The following is a 23,727-nucleotide window of genomic DNA, read 5'->3' as shown; positions in this document are numbered from 1 at the left end:
CTGGAAATTTAAATTATATAATATACGTATATAGAAACTTTTTTTTTATAAAATAAAAATTATACTCGCGCGTGCATCATTTACGACTTTATCGTACAAGAAGAATTCAGCGTAAAAATGTATATAGTCGCAAGATAAACAGGACTCAGTATAATAGCTATCTCGAAGTTGTTAAATAAATACATTCTCTTGAAGAATATTCGTGACACTTAATTTCTACATTTGAATTTAATTACAACGTATTATTTATCGTTCCTCTAAAATTACTGTTTCCTGGGGACAGAATTTCAGTTCCATCAAAGTGAGCTTTGAATCCATGGATGTTAACTGGAACGAGAAAAAATATGTTTAACGTATCAGCATGTTACAAATATTTTATAGTAATGTTAAAAAAAATCTCTAGTGGTTTTATTTAGATTTGGCTTTAATTTAAAGAGAAAGTACGATATAAAAAAAAAATCACAAACAAATATCTACATAATAAGAACTTAAATGCTTACATCATCTACTTACATCCCTTCGAGGCCAACTAGATAGGAGCTTATATTCCTCTGTAGGATAACCTTCCACGATAAGGAAATTAAAGAGCGTTTGTAACGGTGTATCCGATTGAAATTTACGTTCCAGGAATTTCCCTGCTGGAAGCCGTACTCTTACTTTCATTACGCCATCACCCGCTCCCTGTTGCGGCTCAGGTGGTAAACTAGACTCTACAGCTTGCCTATGAGCCTCTTTCCTCGCTTCCTCGGCTAATCTTTCGTTTTCAGCCTGCTCTTTCTGTTTCTTCTCAAGCTCCTCTTGCATTTGTTTCGCTTCTTCTTTTGCTCTTAAAATATATTACGAATATATTGCACTTTTTGTTCAATATAAATCACTTATATATATGTAAAAACATATTTCTCCCTTCTCTCCAACAGTTTAGATAAATATTTTTTTAATTACCTATCAGCTGCCAAACTTTCTTGATACGCTCTGTCTTGTTCTTGCTTGACTCTTTCTCTAGCTTGTCGTTCTTCTTCAACGCCAATATCAGCTCGTCTTTGCTCCTATTTCAAAACACAACAGTTATATAAACCAAAGTCTCTATTTACATTCATACAGTTGTACTTTCCTATAGCATGTCAAGCATGTGTGCGAAACAAATTGTACTTTCTTACCTGGAACACATCGACGGCTTGGACCAAATTCGTTAGTAACTCGTTAACACCTACATTGCCGTGTACGATAGTAAATATCTCAGTGTTAGATCTAGATCTCATAATAATCATGAGAATCGGCAAAGTATCAACATCTATGCCTGACACAGCCAACGAACCGACAGTACCAAGAGTTTGAGTTACCGAATACAAAAATCTGCGAATCAAACGAACATTTAACTGACGCGAGCTCGATAAATTTTTAACATCACACATTCGTATAAATTTTATACCTTTCTTTGTTAGACTCGTACGTGATGTCCCAACCCCATACTATAAAATTTGCCGAAAGAAGTTGAAGCACTGTTTCGAAACCTAATAGTTGAGTACAAAAGACGTTTGCTAATACACTGTTATCGTGGTGCAAATATACAGCCAATAATTTTCTCTGCAACAATATAAAAGACATATTTCAATCGGTTTTAGATATTTGCTGCGATTTTTAGTATTTAGAACGAACCTCTTTCGCTGGTTTCAGACACGATTCTTTCAGAGCATCTTCAAATGTACCAGTGAAGAAGTCCGGGTGCGCTGGTCCGTATCGCTTTTCGAATTGCTCAGCGAAATGTAACGTACCCATTACCTCATCTACTACATTTTCTGGCACTGTTTATAAATAAAAAGAATATCTCATTCAATTGCAGTTACTGTTATATCATACGATTTCAATAAAACAGCAGTTTTATTGAAATTTACGTTGAAAAAATACTCACTGAGACGCTCTACTTTAGTGGGTTTAACATCGTCTATGAAAATATCGTCGTCGCCAGTGAACTCTTCCGGAACGTCGAATTCTTCCACATCTTCTGGTTCGTCTATGGAACTATCGCTGTCGATTAAATCTACGACTTTCTGAAAGGATACAAATATTATTATAATTCTGTATATTTATTAAGTAACAGAGAGCTCATTTGACGAGACATTACCTTCTTTTCTTCCTTCGCGGGGAGCTTCCCGACGGACAAATCATGCTCCGGATAACATATACCACTTTGTGCCAATATCACATTATCGTCCTTCAGTGAGCTAGGCCAACCCTTCCACTGTTGATTCCGTACAGGCACATCTATTAACGAGTAGATGTCCGTTTTTACTTCCAACACAGTACGTGTGCCGGGAAACTTCAGCTTGTACGTCTTATTATGCACTTCGTCCTTCACGTTCAATGTATAAGTCTGAGTCATACGCTCTGACAGACTTGCGCTGCGGCGTAAAAATGTAGATTCATGATTACCGACGATCGTGGACGAGCGCAAAATTGCATCGACAACACACTTACGTTTCATTAGCCACGTCGCCGTCTTGCGACAACACTGATAGGTACAATGTATTTTCTCTAGGCAGATCTAACGTTTGTAGCACCGTATTCGGTGTCCCAGGTTCCTTCTTCCACCCGTGAAGATTCTGCTGACAGGGTGCTACACTCGTTTTACACCATATAAATTGTTTGAGTTCTCCTGAAAGAAAAAAAACATGTTTTTGTAACTTGGCATGCTTTGTCTTGACTAAACTCTAGTCTAAACTTTAGTAATCATTTAAATATCAACGATATTCGCACTTACTCAGAGTGGATAACTCGGACAAATTTATTTTATAAACGTTATCGAGATAGTTAATGTGGAATGTAAGTGTTCTATTTTTCATGCAACTTTTAGGTCTACTTGTCCCAGGTTTTGCATTTTCCACAACGTCTGCTTTCACGGCTCCCGCCTTTTTCGAATTCTGCACCGTCGGCACCGTCTGCAGCTTCGACGTGGACGAACGTGGAGTTACTTTAATTTCTTCCACCATCTCTATGTCCGGAGTTATTTCAGACGGTAGCTGCTGCGTGGTCTGGGGCATGGCCTTGTTTATCGCGGCCTGAACGAGAAGAATACGTAACAGATATTAATCCTAATGCGCAAAGTGTAATTGCTCCAATTAATCATTGTATTTATATCTACCAATAAATCCCAATTTGTTGCCTCCAGATACAAAATAGCGTCTCCGAAATCGTCGATTCCCGTGCAAGCCTGGAAAAATTTAATTTTACATTTGAAAGACGAGACACACGCAGCGATGGATGACGTGTAGAGTTAGAAAGTCACGATGACGTATTTGACGAAGACACGTCATCGATGTTCGTCGAGGAATTTTTCAAATTTCAAAACAGACAAAGGCATACGGGATGACCACGACATGACAAAGGAGTCATGACGAAGGTTCTCACGAATTCTCGCAAATTCGCGATGTCAGCTCGGTTCTACGGATAAAAGTCGCGCGTTCGAAAGCGCCGATCAATCTGGCGACCGTCATCGGGGAATGCCGATCCCGGGGGGGAATCTCCCGGGACGGCTCTCGCCTTCGACTCCGAATGCCTCGAATTATTGTCAATGTCATCTATACACGTAACCGTCCATAACCTAACAACGCATTTGCGCTGCGCGTACGAGGCAGCTTCGCGAGGCGTTTTACCGGATTACCTGAAAGTCAGCCAGTATCGCGTCCCGATTTTCAGCCATCGTACAATTGCGGAGACGATCCCTTCGTTCGAGTATTGCCGACACTCTCGCGTTCTTATTATCTTAAAGCTATTACAAATAATATGAACAACAAGCGCGAGCCATTGATGTCTTGAACCACGAAATTTTCACGTAGGATAGGATATGCTCCGATAACCGATATGCGGCGTCTCAACCAGTCTCAACGTGTACGAACTAGAGTTCCCCCTCAAATATGAGTTTTGACACCGTCCGCCATTTTCAGACTAATTGTGGTGCGCTTTTCAAAAACAGCTCAAATCAGTTCAGTATATATATATTCCAGTTTGTTAATACAAAAATGAATTTAATTCGATAATTTATATTATAAATTTATTATATTATATCAGTATTATTATTGCTATGATAAATAAAATATATGAAAAAATAATAGTGAAATTTGAGTTTCTTCGTTTAGCCTGAAATGGCGAATCAATCGAAAATTGTTTAAACGGCACAAAGTAATTTCTTGTGCATGCGTAGTAATAATTAATTAAATAATACTACAAATATTGCGTGCTATATGATGCATTTCCAGTAATATTTTTTCTTTCCTTTAGCTCTGAATTTCTTGCACTGTTTATCTTTTTCTTTTTCTCTCCATGTTAGAAAGAAAAAGATGAAAGATAAGCGGTTTACAATTAATTAGTTCAAGATCAATTTTATTGTTTTCTTAATATTAATTTAATAAAATAATTTATCCTCTTCTAAAATAATATAAATTTTTCAAAAAATATATGTATATCAAAGTTGTATTAAAAATATTAATTTGCTTATATAATTTTTGTACTTATATATATACAAAATAACGTGTTTTTTCCCCCATATTTTATACTTTATAGTAAAAAATGCTCGCGATTTTTTAACACTCGACACTTGACGCTCTCACATGTAAGGACACCTTTAGCCGCTGAGTGTTCTTTTTCTGAATGCAATTCCATTATGTGAATCCCCCCTAATTAGACTTTATGTGTTTCTAACCTAAACGTTCGATTACGAAAAATAATACATTTATGTTAAATTATTTAATTCAAAAGTATAGAAAACGCTTTTAATAAAGAACCTTTGTTCTATGTAACGACAAAAAATAAATCTAAGAAAAAGAAGAAAGAAGGTGAAAGTGGCTCAAGAGAGAAAATTAATCTCCACTTGAAGCAAGAAGAAATTTATTTAATTTTGGTATGTTGATCACAGATCATTGCAATTCAATCGATTCATTAATTATATTAATTATTACAAATATTTTTTCCGTGGAGACGACAATGAAGACATTGAAGACCGAACCGTTCACTGCCATCGCGACAATTTCAAGAATAAACAATTTGGAAGATGAGACGTCTAATATGAGGATGCTGCGATTCAAGAAATTATGATTACCGTCATAGTTTTTATTATTAATTTTTAATTATAAATTATTATTAAACTTTAGTTATAAATACAAAGCAGATATGCTTTCAAAGTACAGATTTTTATTGCTGCTTGCTTGCGTAGGATGTGTTTTGTTATTCATTACATTCGTGGAGAGAAGTTTACAGTCACAGACAACGAAGGTAAACTTAATGCAGCTTCAAACGGCATATGAGGTGACTGGTAAGTCATCAGGAGCTTCTAGAATCATAATCGAACCGTTGTGCAACGCTACTTTTCTGATATGGATCGTCACATCTTATGCGGGTGAACCTTCGGCGAGAAGCGCTTTACGGCGAGCTTATACGGATGAAGAGTTGCAGGCTTTAGGGATCCAAAGAGTATTTCTACTCGGTACGTTAAATGACGATGCCGAAAGGAAGACACGCGTGCTGCAGAATGCGTTACTGGATGAGTCGCGACGATTCAGTGACATACTTCAGGGAGATTTTTTGGACACTTATAGAAACTTGACTCGTAAGCATCTCATGGGCCTTCACTGGGCGGCAAATAATTGCAAAGACGTTAAATACATTATGAAGATGGACGATGATATTGTGGTAAATATATATGGCATACTAGAGAAGTTACGCTCGGGTATGATAGAGGAGAATTCTCTAACTGGCTATATTATGAAGAATATGATCCCCGTTCGAGAACCAGCTAACAAATGGTACGCGAGCAAGGCGGAATACGCGAACAGCGTTTATCCCGACTTCGTCTCTGGCTGGCTGTACATCACGCGTCCGCAGGTGGCAAGTCAACTAATCGATCACGCCGAGTCTTCCCGCGAATACTTTTGGATAGACGATGTATTTGTGACCGGCATCCTGAGACACGCTTTAAACATAAAAATTCAAAACATTAGTGAGCTGTACACAACGGACCACGGATACTTGGAGTGTTGTATAAAAGGGAGAGCGAATCTGTTAAAATGCGAACTCTTAGTCGGTCCTAACGGCGGCGATGCTGAGTTGCAAGTGAGATTCAAGGAATTTGCAAAGTTTTGTAACGCAAATTGTTCCGTTCGCAAGGAGAATAATCTCGTTGGTAAGACTTGCGTGCTGGCGTACAAAGAGCCGGATCTGCATAAAGGCGCCGTGCAGATAAATCCGATCAGAATTTTATAAAAGAATAACAGATAGGAAGGTAGACTAATGAGATTAATAATATATTTTTGTTACAGAGAATATTTTCTATTTATTATCGTATATAAAATTTGTACAGTATATTTTACATTTGCTATTATATAGTTTCATAGACTCGCAGTTGTTTATTTTATTTATCTTTTTATGCGTCAATAGTTCTTATACGATAGTTGCTACATCACAGTTCTATATATGTGATATACAGTTTCTTTACATAAAATACGCGGCGACACTTTTTAGGTCTATATTTTCGACACAATATTTATAGATTTCTTCAAAAAATCTTTTAAACAAATCTTGATGACCAATAACATAAAATACTTATCATTTAGTTATCATCAGAAAAAGGTAAAATTTAAAATAATTATTTATTACCTGTCGTTGACGAAAATAATTCAAAAATTAAAGACAAAGACTAAAAAAAATTATACTTCTCTATAATCTTTTTCTGGACGTTACGCAAGAAATATATATTACAGTAAATTTGTAACTTTCATAAATCAAAATGCACCTTGCAATCTTGCCTGCTTTATAGGTGTAGGTGCTATCTTTCGGTCTTAGCAACACATAAATAAATGATATCAATAATATAAATTATTGATACATTTTATGATTGATACAACATAAACAGTATCAATAATAAAAGTTCTTGATACATCTCTTTTTAAACATCACTCTCAAACTCTCAAACACCACACTTCCTGGGCCACCCGTTAATACCACACTGGATCAGCGTAACTCAGAGTTTTTTGAGTTTTTTTTGTTTGTGTCTCGTGAGCTAATGCACCAACTGAATTTTTTTTATCAGTACACCAAACAATAAGAAAAAAGAATATCCACTCTTAAAAAATATAAATAAAAATGTCATGAAACTTCTGGTACTCGAGATATTTTGGGAAAAAAAAGAACTTACTGTTTAGAAATGCCGCACGTTTCGAACGGACTGAGTTAGCGTAACCTATGTGTGATGTTTGAGAGTTATTATATTGAGAAAACGATATGTATGAGACGCTACCTAACTTTAAAGTAGAGATTTCTTTTTCGGTAACTGAAAGGTGGCACCTAGAGACAAATGATCGCTACCTACAATAAAATTTGGTATTCTGCGTAACGCGGCGCATTGGCTTACTGTAGGTAGAGCGTATTTCTCCAAAGGTTTAATGTTGCTGTAGAATATGTAATCCACGGTGATCCATTCGTTCTGATGTGTCGTTGCTTCTTTCTCACCATGAGCACCCATGTGCGTATAAACGCTGCGCATGTTAAAGGGATGCGTTAGGGTGCCGGACGAGAATCTCGCGGAATGACCCTGCGCAATCTCGATGACTTGCGCGCGGCCGGTATCACTGTTGGCACTTTGTTGCAGCACATTTATATTACAAGGCGTTGGCACGTTCTCGTCTCGTCTCTGACGATGCGATTCGCTATTTTCCAACTGGTTAGAAACAAACGGTTAGAAAAGTAATTCTCAAGATACACCATTAGAAAAGGAAAAAAGTTAAGATTGAAAAAAAAACAGCATAAAATTTAGAATTAAAAGCACGCTATCTTCGGAAAGATTCTGAGTGCGAATACTGATGACACTCATTGAAAGACGCGTTACATTAAAATAGATGTTGAAATCGGCGAAAAAAATTAACACTATACTATACGTATTCTTGTATATGTGTAGTTGTTATACAGTCAAAAACATACCATGACTTTACCGGTACCCTCCTTTCGCAGTCTTTGAGTCAGGACATTAAAGTGCTGACAGTTGTCGGTGACACATAATCGCGGTGGTATCAGAGAGTTGGACAGCGAGCGATATTCCGACGGCTCTAAACTTCGTCCCTTGCCACAATACTCGAACGAACCCTCCGTTAGGAACTTGTAAACGCCGGTGAACGGCTCCAAGTTGAAGTCGCCCGCCAGGATGATCGGTAAGTACTTCGGGCCCCCCCTACAAAGTTGTTGATTTTATTTAATATTTAATATTTTCATAAAGATTTGTCAGACGCAGACGAGCGTGAGTAATTTTACTAAAATGTGCCCTCACATCGTGTTCTCGATGAATGCGATCCGCTCTATTTCCGCTAACAAAAGCTGTATCTGCGCCAATCGTACGTCGTTGCGCCTCGGATTATATAACAAGTGAGTAGTGGCAACCACGACCTGCGTTTCCGGATTATCTTTGAGTGCCAATTTAGCTATTATTCCGACGTTGTCTCTATTCAGGAGCTCGACGCCGGATTGATACAACTCCACCTTCGCGTAATCTAACAAAACGAATTCATTAGAGCGATACAACAAGAGCAGGCCGTCCCTCTTGTCGTTGGTTCTCTTTTTATACAGATACTCGTATCCGTGTTGTTTGAACGGAGCCACAAACTCCAGCAGATGTTCCTCCAGCACTTCCTGAAGGCATATTACCTGGAACGTTCGACAGTATAATAGCACACGGTATTCTTTTAATCTTCCCGTTTCAGGTTTGACGGGCATCGTTAAATGCCGAAGAATAAGTATGTACATTTGCCTCCGCCTCGAATATCTCTTGTATTACAAGGGGTTTTCGTGTTTTCCAATTCAGAGCTTTCTTGTTGTGACCCATGTACAGATACGAGTGATCTTCCAACAGGTTTTGTGCCAGGATATTAAAGGACAAGAGTTTCAATATGAAATAATCTTCCGTATTATTGGACGATCTGTCTAAAAATGTTTGAGAAATCACGTTCTTTGGGAGGGGAGGACAATTAAGTGAATAATGTTAGGATACATTTTGTACATCCATTTGAAAATTTAAATATTTGAAAAGTAAAAAAGAGAGAGAGATTTTTACCTTTCTCCACTCGCTTCCATTTTCTTATAGCCCTGTATCTCTGTTTGTCCATGTAATTTCCATACTTGGCGTCCGCGCATACGTTGGTCCTAACACTGTGCGTCGCGTCTGAGAACGCCCCGGTCTGACAATAGATTAAGGTATTCGTTGCCGTGTGAAACGGTATATCGCACATCGCGGCGGTATTGTTCTGGCTGTAGCACGTGTCAAGGTAAGGTTCCATCTTGACTTTTGTACACTTCTGGTGGGACGTAGGATTATCCATAGAGACAGCTCCAGGTGAGAGCGCCAGGTAGTTAGAAACTAGAGCTTTCCAGATAGGGCTCTTGCATAGATTTTCCAGGAGCGATCGTTGCCAGGTCGACTCCAGCGTACGAAAGATCTGGGGGGAAAGATCACGTGATAAGCGAGATTATAAACACAGGCTGAACGATAGACAAACACAGACAATACAATCAAGAGTGAGGAAAAAGAAGTCTAGATAAAGGAGATAAGACTTAGAACTATTATTATTATTATTGAACTTTGCAAAACCACACGTTTTCGAAGTTTCCGCGCCATGCGATCGAGGACGATAAAAGGCCACTATTTCCAACGTCATTGTTAACCTCTAAACGACCGTTAACTTACAGAACAGTCGACTTCTACTGGCTATTTTTAAAAGTTAACGGTCGGTTAGAGGTTAGAAGACAACAGACATGTTCCAACAGAAGAAGAATCGGTGCCCTAACCCTAACGTCCGCCGTGCCAAGTAAACATCGGCGAAGGGCGGAAAGGAGGAAAGGTCAACCGTCGGGACTTTCGGCGAGGGGAGTGCGAGGAGCTTTGCACGTTTGTTGCAAAAGTTGCTTACCTTTCGAGATTGCGGGAACGTTGCCGCCCGCGCGTTACATGCTACATTCAGCAGAGAAACGGTGGTCGTTAGCAGTAGCCTCGGGGACACGCTCATTTATCGACGCAGATTCTTTTTTTTTTTTTCTCTCTTTCTTTCACGCGGTCGAGGCGCACGTTTTCACGCTCCCATCATAATTCACGCGTCCGCCCACGTCCGCCCGCCGTCGGAATCTGAGAACTGGCATGAACTGGCACCGTTACCCGTTACGTTACCGCGGGTGCTCCACGACGTATACGTATGTACATACCGCACCACGGGGGGGGGGGGTATCGAGGGATCGACGTGGAATGAAATAATGAATAACCCCTCGGCCCTCAGCCTCAGGCACGGTCTCCCGATCTCTCGAGCTCTCGCTCGTTCTCGTCGTGAGGAAGAGGCGCGATCTACGATCCGCGGGTCGCGGGGTCAGCCTTGTTTCAAGTCGACGTTGACGTTGACCTTGATGAATTGAGTTCTCCATTTGTATACGCATGAACGCATGTGTAGGTGAACGGCGCTGCTCGGCTGCTGGGGGTAAAGGCGGGGGAGTCGAGAGGGGATGTGACTGACGTGTGAGTAGCTTAGCCGAGAGACCCATATTCTCATATATTCCATATATTTATCGCCGGGTATATGTCCGTGTGACACCGAGCGGAGTGTACGGGTATAGTTTTCTGTTACTGAACTGGGCGAACTGGCTGCACTAGTTCAGAGTTTATCTTTTTCCTTCCACTGTGGAGTAAAAAAGATAAACTCTGAACTAGCGCGCAGCCAGTTCATTGACAGAAAACAGACAATGTATATATGTGTATCGCGCGCGAAAATCAGACAATCGTGTTTTGCACTATAAAGAGAGCTTCCCAGCAAGCGACACAAGTCGGCACAAATATATCGTTTTATCTTTGTTATTTGTTAGCAAAAAAAGAAAGATAGAACGATGCTTGGTGTCGACTTTTGTCGCTTGCCCTGAAAGCTCCCAAAATGACTCTCGAACGCGGGTCATTTTCAAGTTCAACAATGTACCAGGAAAGTTAATTTAATTAAGTATTATAATTAAAGAAGGAGTATATGAATAAGAGAAGCGGACTTTGCTCACTTGCCTTTTCCCTCGTACGACGGTAATAAAAATGTATTGATGACGAGATGAATGTAAACTATAGAGCACAGATAAGGTAATTAAGAGGTAATTAAGCGATTAATACTACGTTTACGCGAGCGTTACTTCTGTAGTAACTTATGATAATTCACCCGTTTACGCGGAGTAAATTATCGTAAGTTACTACAAAATCTCGTTTACGCGAAGGAATTATCGTAAGTTACCACAGAAATAACGCTCGCATAAACGTAGTATAAGATAATTAAAGGAAGTATAAAAACTGCCCACGGTATAACAACAGGTTGACAGCAGATTTGCTGGCAGAACTTGTAGATAGCAGATTGTGTGCGGCAAAAACCAAACAGAGAATCTATCATTCGTAAAACATTTAAAATGTGTTACAGCAGATTCTACTCAGTTTTTGCAGTGTGAATCTGTTCTTATATTCCGTTAGTATAGATTCTGTTATATTTTCACTGATATTCTATTGACAAAGCTTGTAGCAGGGACTTTCAAAATTGACAAATTTGCCCTCCGGGATAATTACTATAACTACCTTAATTATAACTTAGTTGCTTAATAAGCAAAGTATTAAAAGATTAAAATGTTGGAAAGCAATTCAACTACGAACTTTACTTACCTTTTCCCTCATATTTCACAAAGCGTTAAACAAATAAGAAATAAAAATCTTGGTTTCAGAAGCTGATCGAATATCCGTGTTTGCAGCTGTGCTTTTTCGTTCTCTATGCATTTTATTTATGTATTATATATGATACGAATAGAACTGGCTGATATTATTTCAATGTGTTAAGAAGTTAAAGAAACAACCAAAGAAAAGAAGCAATTCTAGGAAAGCGTAAAAGATACAGAAGCGAGTCTCGCAAGGCTATTTTAATTGCCTCTTATGAGGAAAAAGATTAGAGAACGGAAGAAAAACGGAAAACTCCGATTATGCGCCTTCGTCGACTCAGATCAGCTTATCGAGCAAAATACTTCTACCATTTTATTAATAATGGATAGAATAATTAATATTTTATTATTTAACGTTTATTTAATTTTTTTATTAATCAATGTTTTATTATTTACTGATTTATGCAAAAAGGATTAGACTAGGGACAAAATGAGTTACACAGTTCGAAATTTTATTTTAAATAAAATAAATCCTGCTGGTTGAATCAATCACCGATCAATTAGGTTAAGCAGAATTTGATTGAAGTCACTCGAAGGATTTACCTTAATCAAATTTTGATTAGCTTAATCGATAGTCAACGTGTCAAGTAATATTTGTATTATTTCGTCAACGTGGATAGAATTTTCTTAATTTTTTGTTTAACGTATTTGAAGAACAGATTAGATCAGAGACGATTGCACAGCTAAAATCTTTTACACGTTTCCGCTAGTTGAAGTGATTGTCGATCAAGTTAACCGGAGTTTGACTGAAGTCGCCCTACGAAGCGCAAAAAAAAACAAAGATAGTGAAAAGAGAATGGAGCCCACTGTTAAGATACACTACCACTGTTAAAGATACGTTTCACAGCGAGCGAAAAACGAAAGAGAAGCCGTCTGTCTCGGATGATCCTCGTGGCTTCTTGGAACGAGTTTTCGACAACGAGTGACGAGACGATCTCTCTCTTTCTCTCTTTATGCGCCTCTCAAGAGAAGGTCGAATTCTGCACGCGCTCCTTTTCTTGAATATAAAGCATCGTCTCTATTTTAACTTGAGGGATATAGGTGAGAACGCGTATAATTCGCGACTTTGCACCCATATCTTTCCAACAGCGACCATTTGTTAGTCCTCAATAATGCCTCGCGCGTCCCCGATGCACGCTCGCGATAACACACTTTGCATGAAGAACCCTTATCTTTCTCGTTTTTCTTCTTCTTTATGGAGATAGTCGCGCTCTTGTCCGCCAGATGATAATCTAGCGGCAAGAGCATCAGCGACAATAGGCACACAATAGCATCTTAATATGGATATTTATATTGTCGGAAGGGTTTGTAGACATGTAAATATTGCTTTGCACAATATGCGCATTGTCATTGCAAAGACGCATCTTCGCCGCGTTTTCACAAATTCGTAGGATCTCGCAGAGATTGAAACAGATCCAATTGCAATCTTCGATGCGCATGAATTGTCGCGTTTCTGTTTTCCATGAGCGAGAAATTGATTTCGGAATCTAATTGGGGAACCCAGATTCTTCAAATTTTCAAGAAAGAATCAGAAGAATACGTGTATTTTTGAAAGGATGGGCATAATTTTAATTCTTGCATCTTTAAAATTCACTAAAAAAATAATTAGATATAGTGTTCAAGAGTTCTGATATATGTAAATTAAATTTTCGAGTTTGCACCTACGAATAATCGAATATCTATCTAAGTTATTTAGAATCGAATATCTATACGTAAATTATTGTGATAAAAAATATAGATTGTGAAATTAATATTAACGTACAAAAAATCACACATTTAAAATTAAATAATATAAAATGCAAAACGGATACAATAAAAGACGGTATATAATTCTATGTAACGACACACATTCGCTTTATTTAAAAACGGCGTTTTAAAGGCACTATATACACATATTACATACACGCAAATTGTGTCCTCTTTTATGGTATGTAGAATAATTGTAGAATGTTGGGTCGTACGAACTATCTCAACAATATTTGTCTATCTATTACACACGCAATGTGTATACAAATTTATTACATCGCCCTGCTGGACGCGTTACAATAAATATGAGGAATCGTCTACGCGGTATCGTAGAAGGAGTCCCATAAAATGTCGCAATGCAGCGATACATACAAAAATCGAATGTTATGTACATTAATTGTTGGCATACTTTAACAGGTAGACGTTAGCATCGGGAATAAAATCTGTTTTTGTACTAAATTTGCGATGAGAACTGCGGTTTTTGTGCATCGAGATATGTCAGAGATACCGTTTCCGTGTTTTACATGACGATTTCGTAGCAGATATGTCGCCGCGAGAATACATTCGTGTAATCTCATCTCATTTTCTACAGTTAGTGAATTGCACTTTGATCAATTTTATACAATGGCTGAGGCGAATCGATTTTATCGTTGATTTATATCGCAAATACATTAATTTGTATTTATCCACAAAATTAAGAAATGATAGATTATAAAAAATCATTAAACGCACATCGACATGAAACAATTGCGGACGTATTAAAGAACTGTCATAAATACATACGCGGCGATATGTCTTTCGTTTCAAGTAGATAAGATAACATGATACTTCAGATAAAAATATATTATACCCCTAAAAATATATATCAAATACTGCTTTCCTTTAAATCGTAGGAGACAGGTTGTACGATTAGGCAATTGTGCGTCGGCAATTATCAAATGTTTCGCCAAATCCACAGTTTTTATACAAAAAATGTTAAGTCTCATTAATACTATTTTTTACACGTCTCTTCTTTCTCACAATTGTATGTTCCTCCATTGCTTTGTCTTTTTAAAGTACAGATCTGGAATAAAAACTTATCTAACAATAGTACAACAATAAAACGTCAAAGTCCATTTTGGAGAACATTGAACGCGGCTCCCAGTGCCCAACTTAATTCGTGGCCATTGATCTTCTTGTAAAGCTATAAGAATTGAAAATACTTTGTTATCTCCGAAGATATTCTCATAGAATAAAAATAATATCGCGATACGTAATCTTTACTTACGTGTAGCTTAGTCGACGGTTCCAGGCCAAATCCATCTTTTAGCAGAACATAAATGAATGTTAAATCTAAACACATGAACGGTTGATCCGTGTTTGGATAATCGCACGTCTCCATGGCTTGCTTCAAAAATGAACTCAGTTGCACCCGTCCACCCATAAATGGATCTATTAATGCTACCTGAAAAATTAATAGTACAAATATTTCTTATATGTCTGTCATTGTAGCAGTTACAGTTTATAATTTATATGTTAGAGATATTTACTTTTTAATATCAAATAAGTCGATGACTCGCTTAATATTTATATAAGTCTAAAGAATATCTCTAATTTTTTACTTTTGTATTATGAAATTAATAGTTGATCAAATATATGTGAAAAAATGAATTATTTGTTTAACATTCGTAACTTTTTGAATCCTTACCTCTGTCGCACGTTCAAAGTAGTATGAAAATGCATATACTTCGTGATCCTTCAAACCTATTGGTCTTTCCGTGAGAGTGCCGACATACTTTTCTATTATCTTTAAACATTCGGCAAAACGTACTATCGGCTTGTTCTCGTCCCCGCCGGCAAAGTTTTGCGTTTTCACCACTTTGTACGTGCCGTTTATCGGACCTTTCACTCTGTAATCGCGCCCGTGATAAGACCATTCGGCAGATACGATCGGATTGATGCACTCGGAATGTACCTCTATGGGAACTTTGGAATTTGTATCCTCAAGATTCATGTCGTAAGTCAAAATCGCCTTTCTGGCGGCCATTAGACCCATGCCTAAGTAACTGTGCGTGTAAAGACTCATGTTGTGATTGAATACATTGATGGAGTAGACGTGCTTCCCCAATTTCTTGGCCTGGGCGCTGTCAGGCTGGAACGTGACCTGCGTCGAGCCACCGCCGAGATCCAACGCTGCCACGGTGGTCTGAGAGCTGAGCGAGTTAAAACGATCGAGTAAGAAATTGACGGTGAACCAGGAGAAGATCCCCTCGTCCGTGCCTTCCATTATGGAGATGGAATTTCTCGCGATCTGGAATCCGGACGTTTGAAACAGCTTTCTGCACTCCTCTAGGATGCCGCGGGCTTTGTGCTCCGGCAACAATCTCAGTCCTGCCGTGGCCTTCATCGTCAACAACGTGCGAGGCCATTCCGATTGCGGGATCACCGTCTTCGCTTCGTTCAGAAGCGTGGTCAGAGATCTCGCGGCGTCCTCCGGTTTGTCGGCGAACGAGCTCAATCCAGGTTTTATCTCCTTGAACAGCTCGTTATCCAGCACTAAATTCCCGTTGAGAATGGACTCGTGAAAGCTGAACGCTAATACGCGGCTACCGGTAGATCCAGCGTCGATTACGACCACGTAGAACGGCTTTTGTAAATTAAATGAGAACGCTAGGGTGTCGATAGCCTTGCTGCCTATCCTGATGGGTTTCAAGTCATTCGCTATGGCTATGTAACCTAGGAACAGTGTACCAAGCACCACCAGCATGGTGAAGTACTTCCTTCCTGGCTGGCCGGTGGTTTTCTTCTGGTAGGATGCCAATTCATTATCGCGCTCCTCTTCATGTTCTTCAGTTCTCAGCTGAAAGACACAAGACAATTATTAGTGAGAGAATTTCTACAAAATTCTATCTATTTGTGTCGATCGAGTTCACTTATATTGTTTACCGTAAGAAAGTTTACACCTAGATTTGCAACATATTACACGTTTGTATCACCCGCAACCCTGTACGAACGAGAAATTCCTCTAAAAATGATTAAGTTATATATGTATCATGTACAAATCCTGTTGCAAAACGTATTCAGGACAACGGTTACAAGTGTAAAGGAATATATCGTCTTGATGATTCGAGATGGATCTCAAATCATCCATTCTTGGGATATCTTTAAAATCGATGATGATTATTCAATTAAATCTGATTAATTCAATTCAGTCCGAATTATCTGCGGCAAAATTTCTGATTGTACAATCTACCGTCTTGGATCTTTCTCTCCACATATATAGACAAAAAAATCATTCTCTTTGTCTTCACAAAACACTCTACACTACTAAATCAGGTATCGACCAGGATGACTTTGATCAAATTCTACTTGGCGATTAATTCATGGAATTGCGCTCACAATCTCTAATGCAGAATAGGTATGAAAATATAGCAAATAGTGGAAAATAAATATTGACATTTCCTATATCCAATTACATAATCCATCACCTCTAATCTAATCTAATCTCCCTTTTCACGTGTCGAACGATAAGAAATTGATCGTGCCATCCTCGTTACGGTATATCGAGGTACAGCAGGAGGAATTCCATCTGACAGCGCTAAACGTCGATTAAGTCAACATGGAGTTCGTTGTCAAGGTCATCCTAGGTCGATCGCCAATCGAGTTAATTCTGGTTAATTCGCTCGAGGTCACTCTGAAACGACGCAGGGGGGTCGACGTTAACCTCGCCGGGAGCAGCGCGACCGAGTGCCACGCGGGGAAGCACACGCTCTTTCCCTATATCTCTCCGCATCGTTTCTACACTCACGAGCGTGTATCGCATCTAGGGCGACCCGTACGATCCGCCGGGCGACGGGTGCTTATCATGTAAAAAAAACCAGAGAGCCTCGTACGGAGGGGAGCGGGAGCGCCTGCCGCCTGGCGCCGATGTGCCGCGTGCATCGCGCGCCCTTCGAGCGCAATTGCGCGCTCGTCGCGCGTGTCAACGACGATCACGTGACGCGAGGGCCACGCGAGGCACGGTTCGAAATTCGAACCCCGATCTGGCGTGCGTGCGTGCGTGCGTGCGTGCGTACGTATGCGTGCGACGTGCTCGCTCCGCTCCGCTCCGCTCCGCTCTCGCGCGTCTCGATTCACGAATCATGAAAGAAGACGCGAGACGCACGGCGATCAACGGCAATGCGCTTTTCGTTCGTTCAATGAACGAACGAACGATCGTCGATAATAGAATCGTTACGTACCTTTCGCTGTCTCACGCTGTTTTGCGTGGACGACATGATGACGGGACGAATGATCGAATAATGGACAAGACGTGTAGCAGCGAGGAACCGGAAGAGATTACGCGAGACTCGGACTCGTCGCGCGGCGACGGCGGCGGACTGCCAGGAGCGAAATTGACGGCGCGACTTTTTACATCCGTGAATACGAGGCGAGGCCCCGCCGGGGAACGAATTAGTGTTGGTGCGTGCGCCGGCGAGTCATTAAGGCGATAACGTGCGCTTACGTCTCGAGACACTCGCGAACGTATTCGCGCCTCGACGGGGTACAAAGGTGATTAGAGAAGGAGCGAGCGAGAGACGGTCGATAATCGCGGCGTTGCGAAACTGTCCGTCACTCGGGCCTCCGGGCCGTCTGACTGTTTGACAGACGGACGCAGACGGACGCGTGCGTGGCGGAACTATACTTGTAAACATCGAACCAAGCGATCGAAATAGACGTAATTTAGTGGCGAGCGTCAAAGTGGACGTTAAAATAGTGAATAGAGAGAGATGCATGCATGCATACTACGCATGTTTGGAAAGATAATAAACGTGTCACGTGATCGCGGAAATCAGCGGGGATGAAAGAACGCTTTGTCGCGATCGTCCGACGTTCTTTTACGTGATACGTCTTAACTTGTAAGAAGAAAAAAAAAGTAAGACTTGCCGCGAGCCACGTGAAAAATTTGGCTCGACGTCTCGTTGTTTATTTTGTTTTCTTTCCCTTTTTCTTTTTATTCATCCGGTCGTCTACTTTGCATGTCGACGCGATCTTTAACGCTCGCTTATCGCGAACGTCGCAAAGAAACGCAAAAAGAAAAAGAGAATTTCTCCAATCACTCAATTATGCAACGCGGTTAGATAACGAACGTGATGATGACGCGCTCACGATGAGTCGTCGATTCGTCGCGAATCGATCCGTGCGGGATATTTATAACTTAATTGATGCATGCCGATTGTTGTAAGTAAATTCTCGCGTGTTATATGAAAATTTTACCATGTTATCGGGATCGCGGGCTCTGTCGCGGTCGGAATGCATGCAAGAGTGGGAAAGTTCTATTCGACCACATATAATAATAGTTATAAACTTGGAACGACGATGTTTTCTTATTAGCTAAATTTACCGGGTAGAATTTGCTGTTTTGTACATGGTCTTCTGCTCTAGAAAGGTCTGCATAATAATGTTTCACACGTGTTTTTGCATATGCACATAGATAAAGGTGATAATCTCGTAGAATTATTTATGAAATTGATAAAACGTTATCGAGATTTTTGTGAAGCATGTCTATCAAGTAAAAAAACCCTGTCATATACCTCTATATATTGTCTTTTATTAACAATAATATACATGCATGTATTTTTATTTTTTATACACTAAATAAAAAAATATATACATATATATATATATATAATAAATCTTTTATATTACCAGAAAATAATTATTTGATGACATATGGGCTGATATTCAACTTTTTTTTACATAATTATAGAAATCGTTTAATTCTCATATTTTAGTTGAACAATGCAAGCTACAAAACAAGTATATATATATAACAAGTAATATATATATATATATATGTATATATATATGTTAATTGTATTAATAATAAAGCATCTTAATACATTTATACACTGTAGATCACAGTTGTGGATGTGTTTGCAAATAAAAAATTGTATAAGCTCTATGCGAATAAGTATATATTAATTTTTTTTTTTGGTTTCTGCTCCTTTGGGAAGGAGCAAAGCGCCTTCAACCCTGCCTTTGGGTTATATAGCGCAAGTATATATTAATCATTCCATTGAAGGTTAGGATTCTTTTCTGAGTTCTAAAAATAGATCCCAACTCAACAAACATTATTTTTAGGTCGTGGTGTTCTCCAGATTTCTTGCACGCAGTATGGATCACGCTGACAGGAACTCTGATCAAGATAAGGTGTCGGTTGTGAAAATAGACAAACTTTAATTTATACAGCAAAAGTGCAGGTATATCGGCGCATAAATCAACACTTTCTGATGTCTCACTGGAGAAGATAGCACATACATATTATTCCATTTCATCCGTTAAACCGAGCTGGTAAGAATAAGTGATGCAACGTCAAACAGATTCAAGAGCACAAGAATAACTATAAATGTCAGTTTAGGGAATCGCTACTGTAATACAGTATATTATTTACAATTTTACAACAGCAGAAGGAATTTAAATTGACTTATTTATTTTCAGATGCAACCTGTAGCGAGCAAATGACAACATAGAGTATTATATTACGTTGACGTAAAACATAATATATTTTGATTATTTTTCCCATATTTTATATCAATCGGACGATCCGTTTATCGAGACTGCAAAAATGACACGCAATACCACGGAGAATCTCTTAAAAGAGGCTGCCATCCAGATTGGTGCTGGTGGATCGGCAGGTTTTATCGAAGTTTGCATAATGCATCCAATGGATCTTGTTAAAACGCGTTTTCAACTCCAAGTGAAGACAACCAAGTCAGATCCATTATATTATACAGGTACTTATATATAGCATTTAAACATTTGTATTGTGTCATGCGTTAGCTAATTAATATTATAGGAATTCGGGATTGTATGACTAAAATGTACAAGACTGAAGGATTACCGGCATTTTGGAAAGGAATTTTGCCCCCGATACTTGTAGAAACTCCCAAACGTGCAGTTAAAGTAAGTACATTGCTTGATGTGCAAATAGAAGTCTAGCATTTATTTTTATTTATAAAAACGTTTTCTTTTTTAGTTTTTTACGTTTGAGCAATATAAACAGTTTTTCTTATTCGGCGCTAGTGCACCCACTCCGTTGGTAATTACTCTAATACGATTATTATAATTTGCTAATTATTTGCAAAATAAAAAAAAGTTGCATCGTTGCAGACATTCTCATGCGCTGGTTTCTTTGCCGGTGTTACAGAGGCTATATTAGTTAATCCTTTCGAAGTGGTCAAAGTAAAACTACAATCTAATCGAAAGCACGTGAAAGAAAGCCCGTCAACAGTCGCAGTGACAAAAGAGATAATTTCAAAGTATGGATTGAACGGTCTGAACAAAGGGCTTTCAGCCACCATAATGAGAAATGCGGTGTTCAATTCATTTTATTTTGGTTTTTATCATTCTGTTAAAGGATATATACCGGCCAGTAAAGAACCTTGGCTGGAATTCTTAACTAAAGTAATCATTCAGTTTTGTGTGACTTAACACAGGACGTGTATGTACAAAATTGCACGTTGTCCCATCGGTTTGTAATGTGCACTCAAAAATTTTCCAGGTTGCTATAGGATTCGTCTCGGGTACCGTCGCTTCCTGTTTAAACATACCGTTTGACGTGGCTAAAAGTCGCATTCAGGGACCACAAGATGGTAAGACGCAATACAAAGGGACACTGAACACCATGCGTATTGTTTACAAGAGAGAAGGGTATTTACATACGTTTTACTTACCAATATCGTTGTACTTGAGCTTGAGGTCGCTCACTCGTCAAATCTGCCATTCTAGATTTAGAGCCTTGTACAAAGGCTTGGTGCCAAAGGTGCTGAGATTAGGTCCAGGCGGTGCCATTATGCTTGTAGTATATGACTACATGCATGTATTTCTTACAAAAAAGTTCAAAGACTAACATCTTCACTGCATTTTAACAAGCTGTGAGGTAGCTATAAGTATAAGTTACTCTTTAAAATGCATTTAATATATATAAATATGTTTATTATAATATATAATGTATATTTTTTAATGTAAAAACAAGATATAGATTCATATAATTTTTTAATCATAAAAATATAATTCTTTACATGTTATATGTGTCAAATAAACGACCTTTTTATAATTTTACATTATCTACTTTGTTACTTTTCCTTTTTTCTCAGTCTTTTCACAATAATATAGGAAAATTAGTCATCTAAAACAGAGTCTAGCCATTTTTCTAAGTCCAAGTCAATTGGTTTATTCGGAATGTTCGTCGACTTTGTTTTGGAATCTGCAACAAATCGTCAATGAATATTTACGATATAAATCTTTCATCACATTGCAGAAAACTAGTCTAATTGCAAATTGTACGTTTACAATTATCTTTTTAAAGACGGAAACTTGGCCTCATAATTTTCAGAACAAAACTTGCGAAAACAAAACTACTAAAGTGTAGAATGCTGAAATACTTGTTTCAATCTAAGATCTTACCACTGCTACGAGACGTAGATAGCGACATGGGCTGGGCGATTTCTGTCACAGTGCTCGGGAGAGGTTCCTTTAGAGACAATAGAAAATCTAGATCTTCCTCTATATCACCTAAAGAATCTGGATCTTTTTCTAAATTATCAAGATTGTTTTCTGGTTTCACGTTTGTCGTTGACTTCATATCTTTCGATTGGTCAGTCTTCGCGTTCTCCTTGATCAGTTCGTCCAGAATTGTGCTGTAAGCCGCCTTGCTTCTCTCAGCATCATTGTAGATACTCGTCAACTGATCGCTCTAGAATCAATATGCAAATCGTCGAATTAATCGGTCGGTCGGGAGTCATTCGTGCGATTGGTGTTGATATCTCTTTATGTATTCTTGAATATCTCTTGGGGCCTGATGAGCAGAATAGCTGACTTATAATTCTAAGACAATGTTTTATGCTTTAAATTTTTGTTTTTAGTAACACAATACTGTTTTGTGTCTCAAGTCTTACAAATATTGACACTTCGTGCATATGTACAAGACGTGTGACACAAGACAGTATTGTGCGTTACTATAAACAAAGATTTAAAGTACAAAACACTGTCTTAAAATTGTAAGTCAGCTATTCTGCTCCAGGTCCTTACAATTAAAGTATCACTTGTATCTCGAGTGTCTCCACGAGTACTTACTACGAAGTACCTGTCAGGCACGTCGACGTATTCGTTGAACGGAATGCAGTCAATCGCGGCCGACACCTCCTTCAGGTTCAGGGTGAAGAATTCCGAGTACTCCGACGAGTCAACGGTCCAGGCCTTCTCCGACTTGAAGACGAAGTGCCCGCCTTTCGAGAGCGGCGCGTTCATGAGAGTCCCGAAGTCCTTGCCCACGTCCTCGTCCGTCAACGATTCCGCGGGCGCGGGCTCGGCGACGGACAAGGGAGGTTGTTGCGGCTTGCCTTTCTTCTTCGTCTTTTGCATCTCTGAAAATTCGTCCTTCACGCGAAGTCTCAACCGATCGCAAACTCGTTTACTTTCAGAACGTCAAAATTCACGTGTGTCGTAGGTCGCGTGATTACATATCGTAAACGGGTGCGTACTGCATGCAATAGATCGATCGATGTTCGACTTTCGATGGCTCGATTGTTATTTTCTCGATATCTTGAAATATGAATTTGAAAATAGGAATATAATTCCTAGGACGAACAAAGTCAGATCAATTCAATTAACAGAATCGCTTAAAATAAAGTTTTTAGCTACATAATGGACGTGGAGCTTTCGAAATTCTGTGGAAACACCTGGTGATCCATGGGGATTAGAATCAAAAAGGCAATTACTTTGCTGGAAGCTGATTTTTATTGGCATTAAAATTCAGATCGAGTCCCGACAAAATGGACTTCCGTTATACACTTCTACAAGACCTCAGAGATTTGCAAAGGCAATGATAAACGCGCAGGGATATCGTGGAAAGGAATCAATCCGCAGCATTACTTTTATCCTAAGTGTAAAAAGCGATTCGCGTGTTACGCACCAATATCCGCAATGTAAAAAAGAGAAACCACAAAAAGGGAAGGGATCAAAGTAGATTGTGGTAGAAACAACATTTATTGACAAAAATGCTATGATAGTCCTATTACCACTAGGTAAAATTCATAATAGACCGAGGTCTTCTTGGAGGAAACGGAGGTTTCAGGATGGTGGAGGGAGAGGATGTGATAAAGGAGGTATACGGACTTTTATCTTTATTTTCACGTATGTATATGTAGAGGTGTTGCATATAAGCATATATATATATATATATATATATATATATATATATATATATATATA

The 23,727-nt window shown here is 38.9% G+C and overlaps 6 protein-coding genes across 14 annotated transcripts; 2 read left to right on the top strand and 4 right to left on the bottom strand.

Moving 5' to 3' along the window:
* Positions 1-6: 6 nt before the first annotated feature.
* LOC112461250 (FAS-associated factor 1-like) lies at positions 7-3,850 on the bottom strand. Of its 2 annotated transcripts, none has more exons than XM_025026419.1 (12): positions 3,659-3,849; positions 3,140-3,208; positions 2,759-3,056; positions 2,476-2,653; positions 2,123-2,399; positions 1,910-2,048; positions 1,657-1,802; positions 1,430-1,584; positions 1,158-1,353; positions 943-1,046; positions 514-826; positions 7-327 (listed from the first exon to the last, which is right to left on the bottom strand). In XM_025026419.1, the coding sequence occupies exons 1-12, from the start codon at positions 3,695-3,697 to the stop codon at positions 247-249; spliced, it is 1,995 nt and encodes a 664-aa protein (XP_024882187.1). In that variant the 5' UTR covers positions 3,698-3,849; the 3' UTR covers positions 7-246. The 2 variants fall into 2 exon arrangements, with proteins under 2 accessions (XP_024882187.1, XP_024882193.1); XM_025026425.1 differs by having other exon boundaries at positions 236-327; positions 501-826; positions 3,659-3,850.
* Positions 3,851-4,856: 1,006 nt separating this feature from the next.
* LOC112461239 (beta-1,3-galactosyltransferase 5-like) lies at positions 4,857-6,267 on the top strand. The gene is made up of 2 exons (XM_025026409.1): positions 4,857-4,894; positions 4,972-6,267. Exon 2 carries the CDS (start codon positions 5,164-5,166, stop codon positions 6,250-6,252), a length of 1,089 nt encoding a protein of 362 aa, XP_024882177.1. The 5' UTR covers positions 4,857-4,894; positions 4,972-5,163; the 3' UTR covers positions 6,253-6,267.
* Positions 6,268-6,321: 54 nt separating this feature from the next.
* Positions 6,322-12,677, bottom strand: LOC112461226 (protein angel-like). Of its 2 annotated transcripts, none has more exons than XM_025026396.1 (6): positions 9,942-10,486; positions 9,089-9,470; positions 8,780-8,958; positions 8,309-8,682; positions 7,966-8,212; positions 6,322-7,705 (listed from the first exon to the last, which is right to left on the bottom strand). In XM_025026396.1, the coding sequence occupies exons 1-6, from the start codon at positions 10,035-10,037 to the stop codon at positions 7,292-7,294; spliced, it is 1,692 nt and encodes a 563-aa protein (XP_024882164.1). In that variant the 5' UTR covers positions 10,038-10,486; the 3' UTR covers positions 6,322-7,291. The 2 variants fall into 2 exon arrangements, with proteins under 2 accessions (XP_024882164.1, XP_024882169.1); XM_025026401.1 differs by lacking the exon at positions 9,942-10,486 and adding an exon at positions 12,572-12,677 and having other exon boundaries at positions 6,324-7,705.
* Positions 12,678-13,575: 898 nt separating this feature from the next.
* LOC112461171 (ectonucleoside triphosphate diphosphohydrolase 5-like) lies at positions 13,576-17,874 on the bottom strand. Of its 3 annotated transcripts, none has more exons than XM_025026323.1 (4): positions 17,715-17,874; positions 15,182-16,333; positions 14,762-14,938; positions 13,576-14,677 (listed from the first exon to the last, which is right to left on the bottom strand). In XM_025026323.1, exons 1-4 carry the CDS (start codon positions 17,748-17,750, stop codon positions 14,600-14,602), a joined length of 1,443 nt encoding a protein of 480 aa, XP_024882091.1. In that variant the 5' UTR covers positions 17,751-17,874; the 3' UTR covers positions 13,576-14,599. The 3 variants fall into 3 exon arrangements, with proteins under 3 accessions (XP_024882091.1, XP_024882096.1, XP_024882103.1); XM_025026328.1 differs by lacking the exon at positions 17,715-17,874 and adding an exon at positions 17,282-17,311; XM_025026335.1 differs by lacking the exon at positions 17,715-17,874 and adding an exon at positions 16,420-16,496.
* A 63-nt stretch (positions 17,875-17,937) lies between these two features.
* On the top strand, positions 17,938-21,576 carry LOC112461190 (mitochondrial 2-oxodicarboxylate carrier-like). Of its 5 annotated transcripts, none has more exons than XM_025026355.1 (8): positions 17,938-18,024; positions 19,597-19,806; positions 19,954-20,249; positions 20,312-20,418; positions 20,492-20,554; positions 20,626-20,919; positions 21,017-21,165; positions 21,244-21,576. In XM_025026355.1, exons 3-8 carry the CDS (start codon positions 20,081-20,083, stop codon positions 21,362-21,364), a joined length of 903 nt encoding a protein of 300 aa, XP_024882123.1. In that variant the 5' UTR covers positions 17,938-18,024; positions 19,597-19,806; positions 19,954-20,080; the 3' UTR covers positions 21,365-21,576. The 5 variants fall into 5 exon arrangements, with proteins under 5 accessions (XP_024882123.1, XP_024882110.1, XP_024882138.1 ...); XM_025026342.1 differs by lacking the exon at positions 17,938-18,024 and adding an exon at positions 18,134-18,388; XM_025026370.1 differs by lacking the exon at positions 17,938-18,024 and adding an exon at positions 18,653-18,693.
* On the bottom strand, positions 21,494-23,700 carry LOC112461218. The gene is made up of 3 exons (XM_025026384.1): positions 22,591-23,700; positions 21,922-22,210; positions 21,494-21,721 (listed from the first exon to the last, which is right to left on the bottom strand). The coding sequence occupies exons 1-3, from the start codon at positions 22,876-22,878 to the stop codon at positions 21,636-21,638; spliced, it is 663 nt and encodes a 220-aa protein (XP_024882152.1). The 5' UTR covers positions 22,879-23,700; the 3' UTR covers positions 21,494-21,635.
* Between the last annotated feature and the right edge of the window lie 27 nt (positions 23,701-23,727).

Source organism: Temnothorax curvispinosus, unplaced genomic scaffold (assembly GCF_003070985.1).
Source record: "Temnothorax curvispinosus isolate PA1 unplaced genomic scaffold, ASM307098v1 QBEX01001192.1, whole genome shotgun sequence".
NCBI lineage: Eukaryota > Metazoa > Arthropoda > Insecta > Hymenoptera > Formicidae > Temnothorax > Temnothorax curvispinosus.
Note: the sequence above shows the minus strand (reverse complement) of the source record. Positions and strands in the feature narration are given on the sequence as shown.

Excerpts from the sequence above, each read along its gene's own strand:
- LOC112461239 (XM_025026409.1), top strand. The coding sequence starts at position 5,164 with ATGCTTTCAAAGTACAGATTTTTATTGCTGCTTGCTTGCGTAGGATGT.
- LOC112461218 (XM_025026384.1), bottom strand. The coding sequence starts at position 22,878 with ATGCAAAAGACGAAGAAGAAAGGCAAGCCGCAACAACCTCCCTTGTCC. Across the intron at positions 22,211-22,590 it reads TGCCTGACAGGTACTTCGTA|AGCGATCAGTTGACGAGTAT; the intron begins GTAAGTACTCGT and ends TATTGATTCTAG. Across the intron at positions 21,722-21,921 it reads ATCTACGTCTCGTAGCAGTG|ATTCCAAAACAAAGTCGACG; the intron begins GTAAGATCTTAG and ends GATTTGTTGCAG.
- LOC112461226 (XM_025026396.1), bottom strand. The coding sequence starts at position 10,037 with ATGAGCGTGTCCCCGAGGCTACTGCTAACGACCACCGTTTCTCTGCTG. Across the intron at positions 8,959-9,088 it reads ATGGAAGCGAGTGGAGAAAG|ACAGATCGTCCAATAATACG; the intron begins GTAAAAATCTCT and ends AAACATTTTTAG. Across the intron at positions 8,683-8,779 it reads TATTCGAGGCGGAGGCAAAT|GTAATATGCCTTCAGGAAGT; the intron begins GTACATACTTAT and ends CGAACGTTCCAG.
- LOC112461171 (XM_025026323.1), bottom strand. The coding sequence starts at position 17,750 with ATGTCGTCCACGCAAAACAGCGTGAGACAGCGAAAG. Across the intron at positions 16,334-17,714 it reads ACAGCGTGAGACAGCGAAAG|CTGAGAACTGAAGAACATGA; the intron begins GTACGTAACGAT and ends TGTGTCTTTCAG. Across the intron at positions 14,678-14,761 it reads AACCGTCGACTAAGCTACAC|CTTTACAAGAAGATCAATGG; the intron begins GTAAGTAAAGAT and ends CAATTCTTATAG.
- LOC112461190 (XM_025026355.1), top strand. The coding sequence starts at position 20,081 with ATGACACGCAATACCACGGAGAATCTCTTAAAAGAGGCTGCCATCCAG. Across the intron at positions 20,555-20,625 it reads CTAGTGCACCCACTCCGTTG|ACATTCTCATGCGCTGGTTT; the intron begins GTAATTACTCTA and ends GCATCGTTGCAG. Across the intron at positions 20,920-21,016 it reads GGCTGGAATTCTTAACTAAA|GTTGCTATAGGATTCGTCTC; the intron begins GTAATCATTCAG and ends AAAATTTTCCAG.
- LOC112461250 (XM_025026419.1), bottom strand. The coding sequence starts at position 3,697 with ATGGCTGAAAATCGGGACGCGATACTGGCTGACTTTCAG. Across the intron at positions 2,400-2,475 it reads GGCGACGTGGCTAATGAAAC|CGCAAGTCTGTCAGAGCGTA; the intron begins GTAAGTGTGTTG and ends TTTACGCCGCAG. Across the intron at positions 2,049-2,122 it reads CCGCGAAGGAAGAAAAGAAG|AAAGTCGTAGATTTAATCGA; the intron begins GTAATGTCTCGT and ends GTATCCTTTCAG.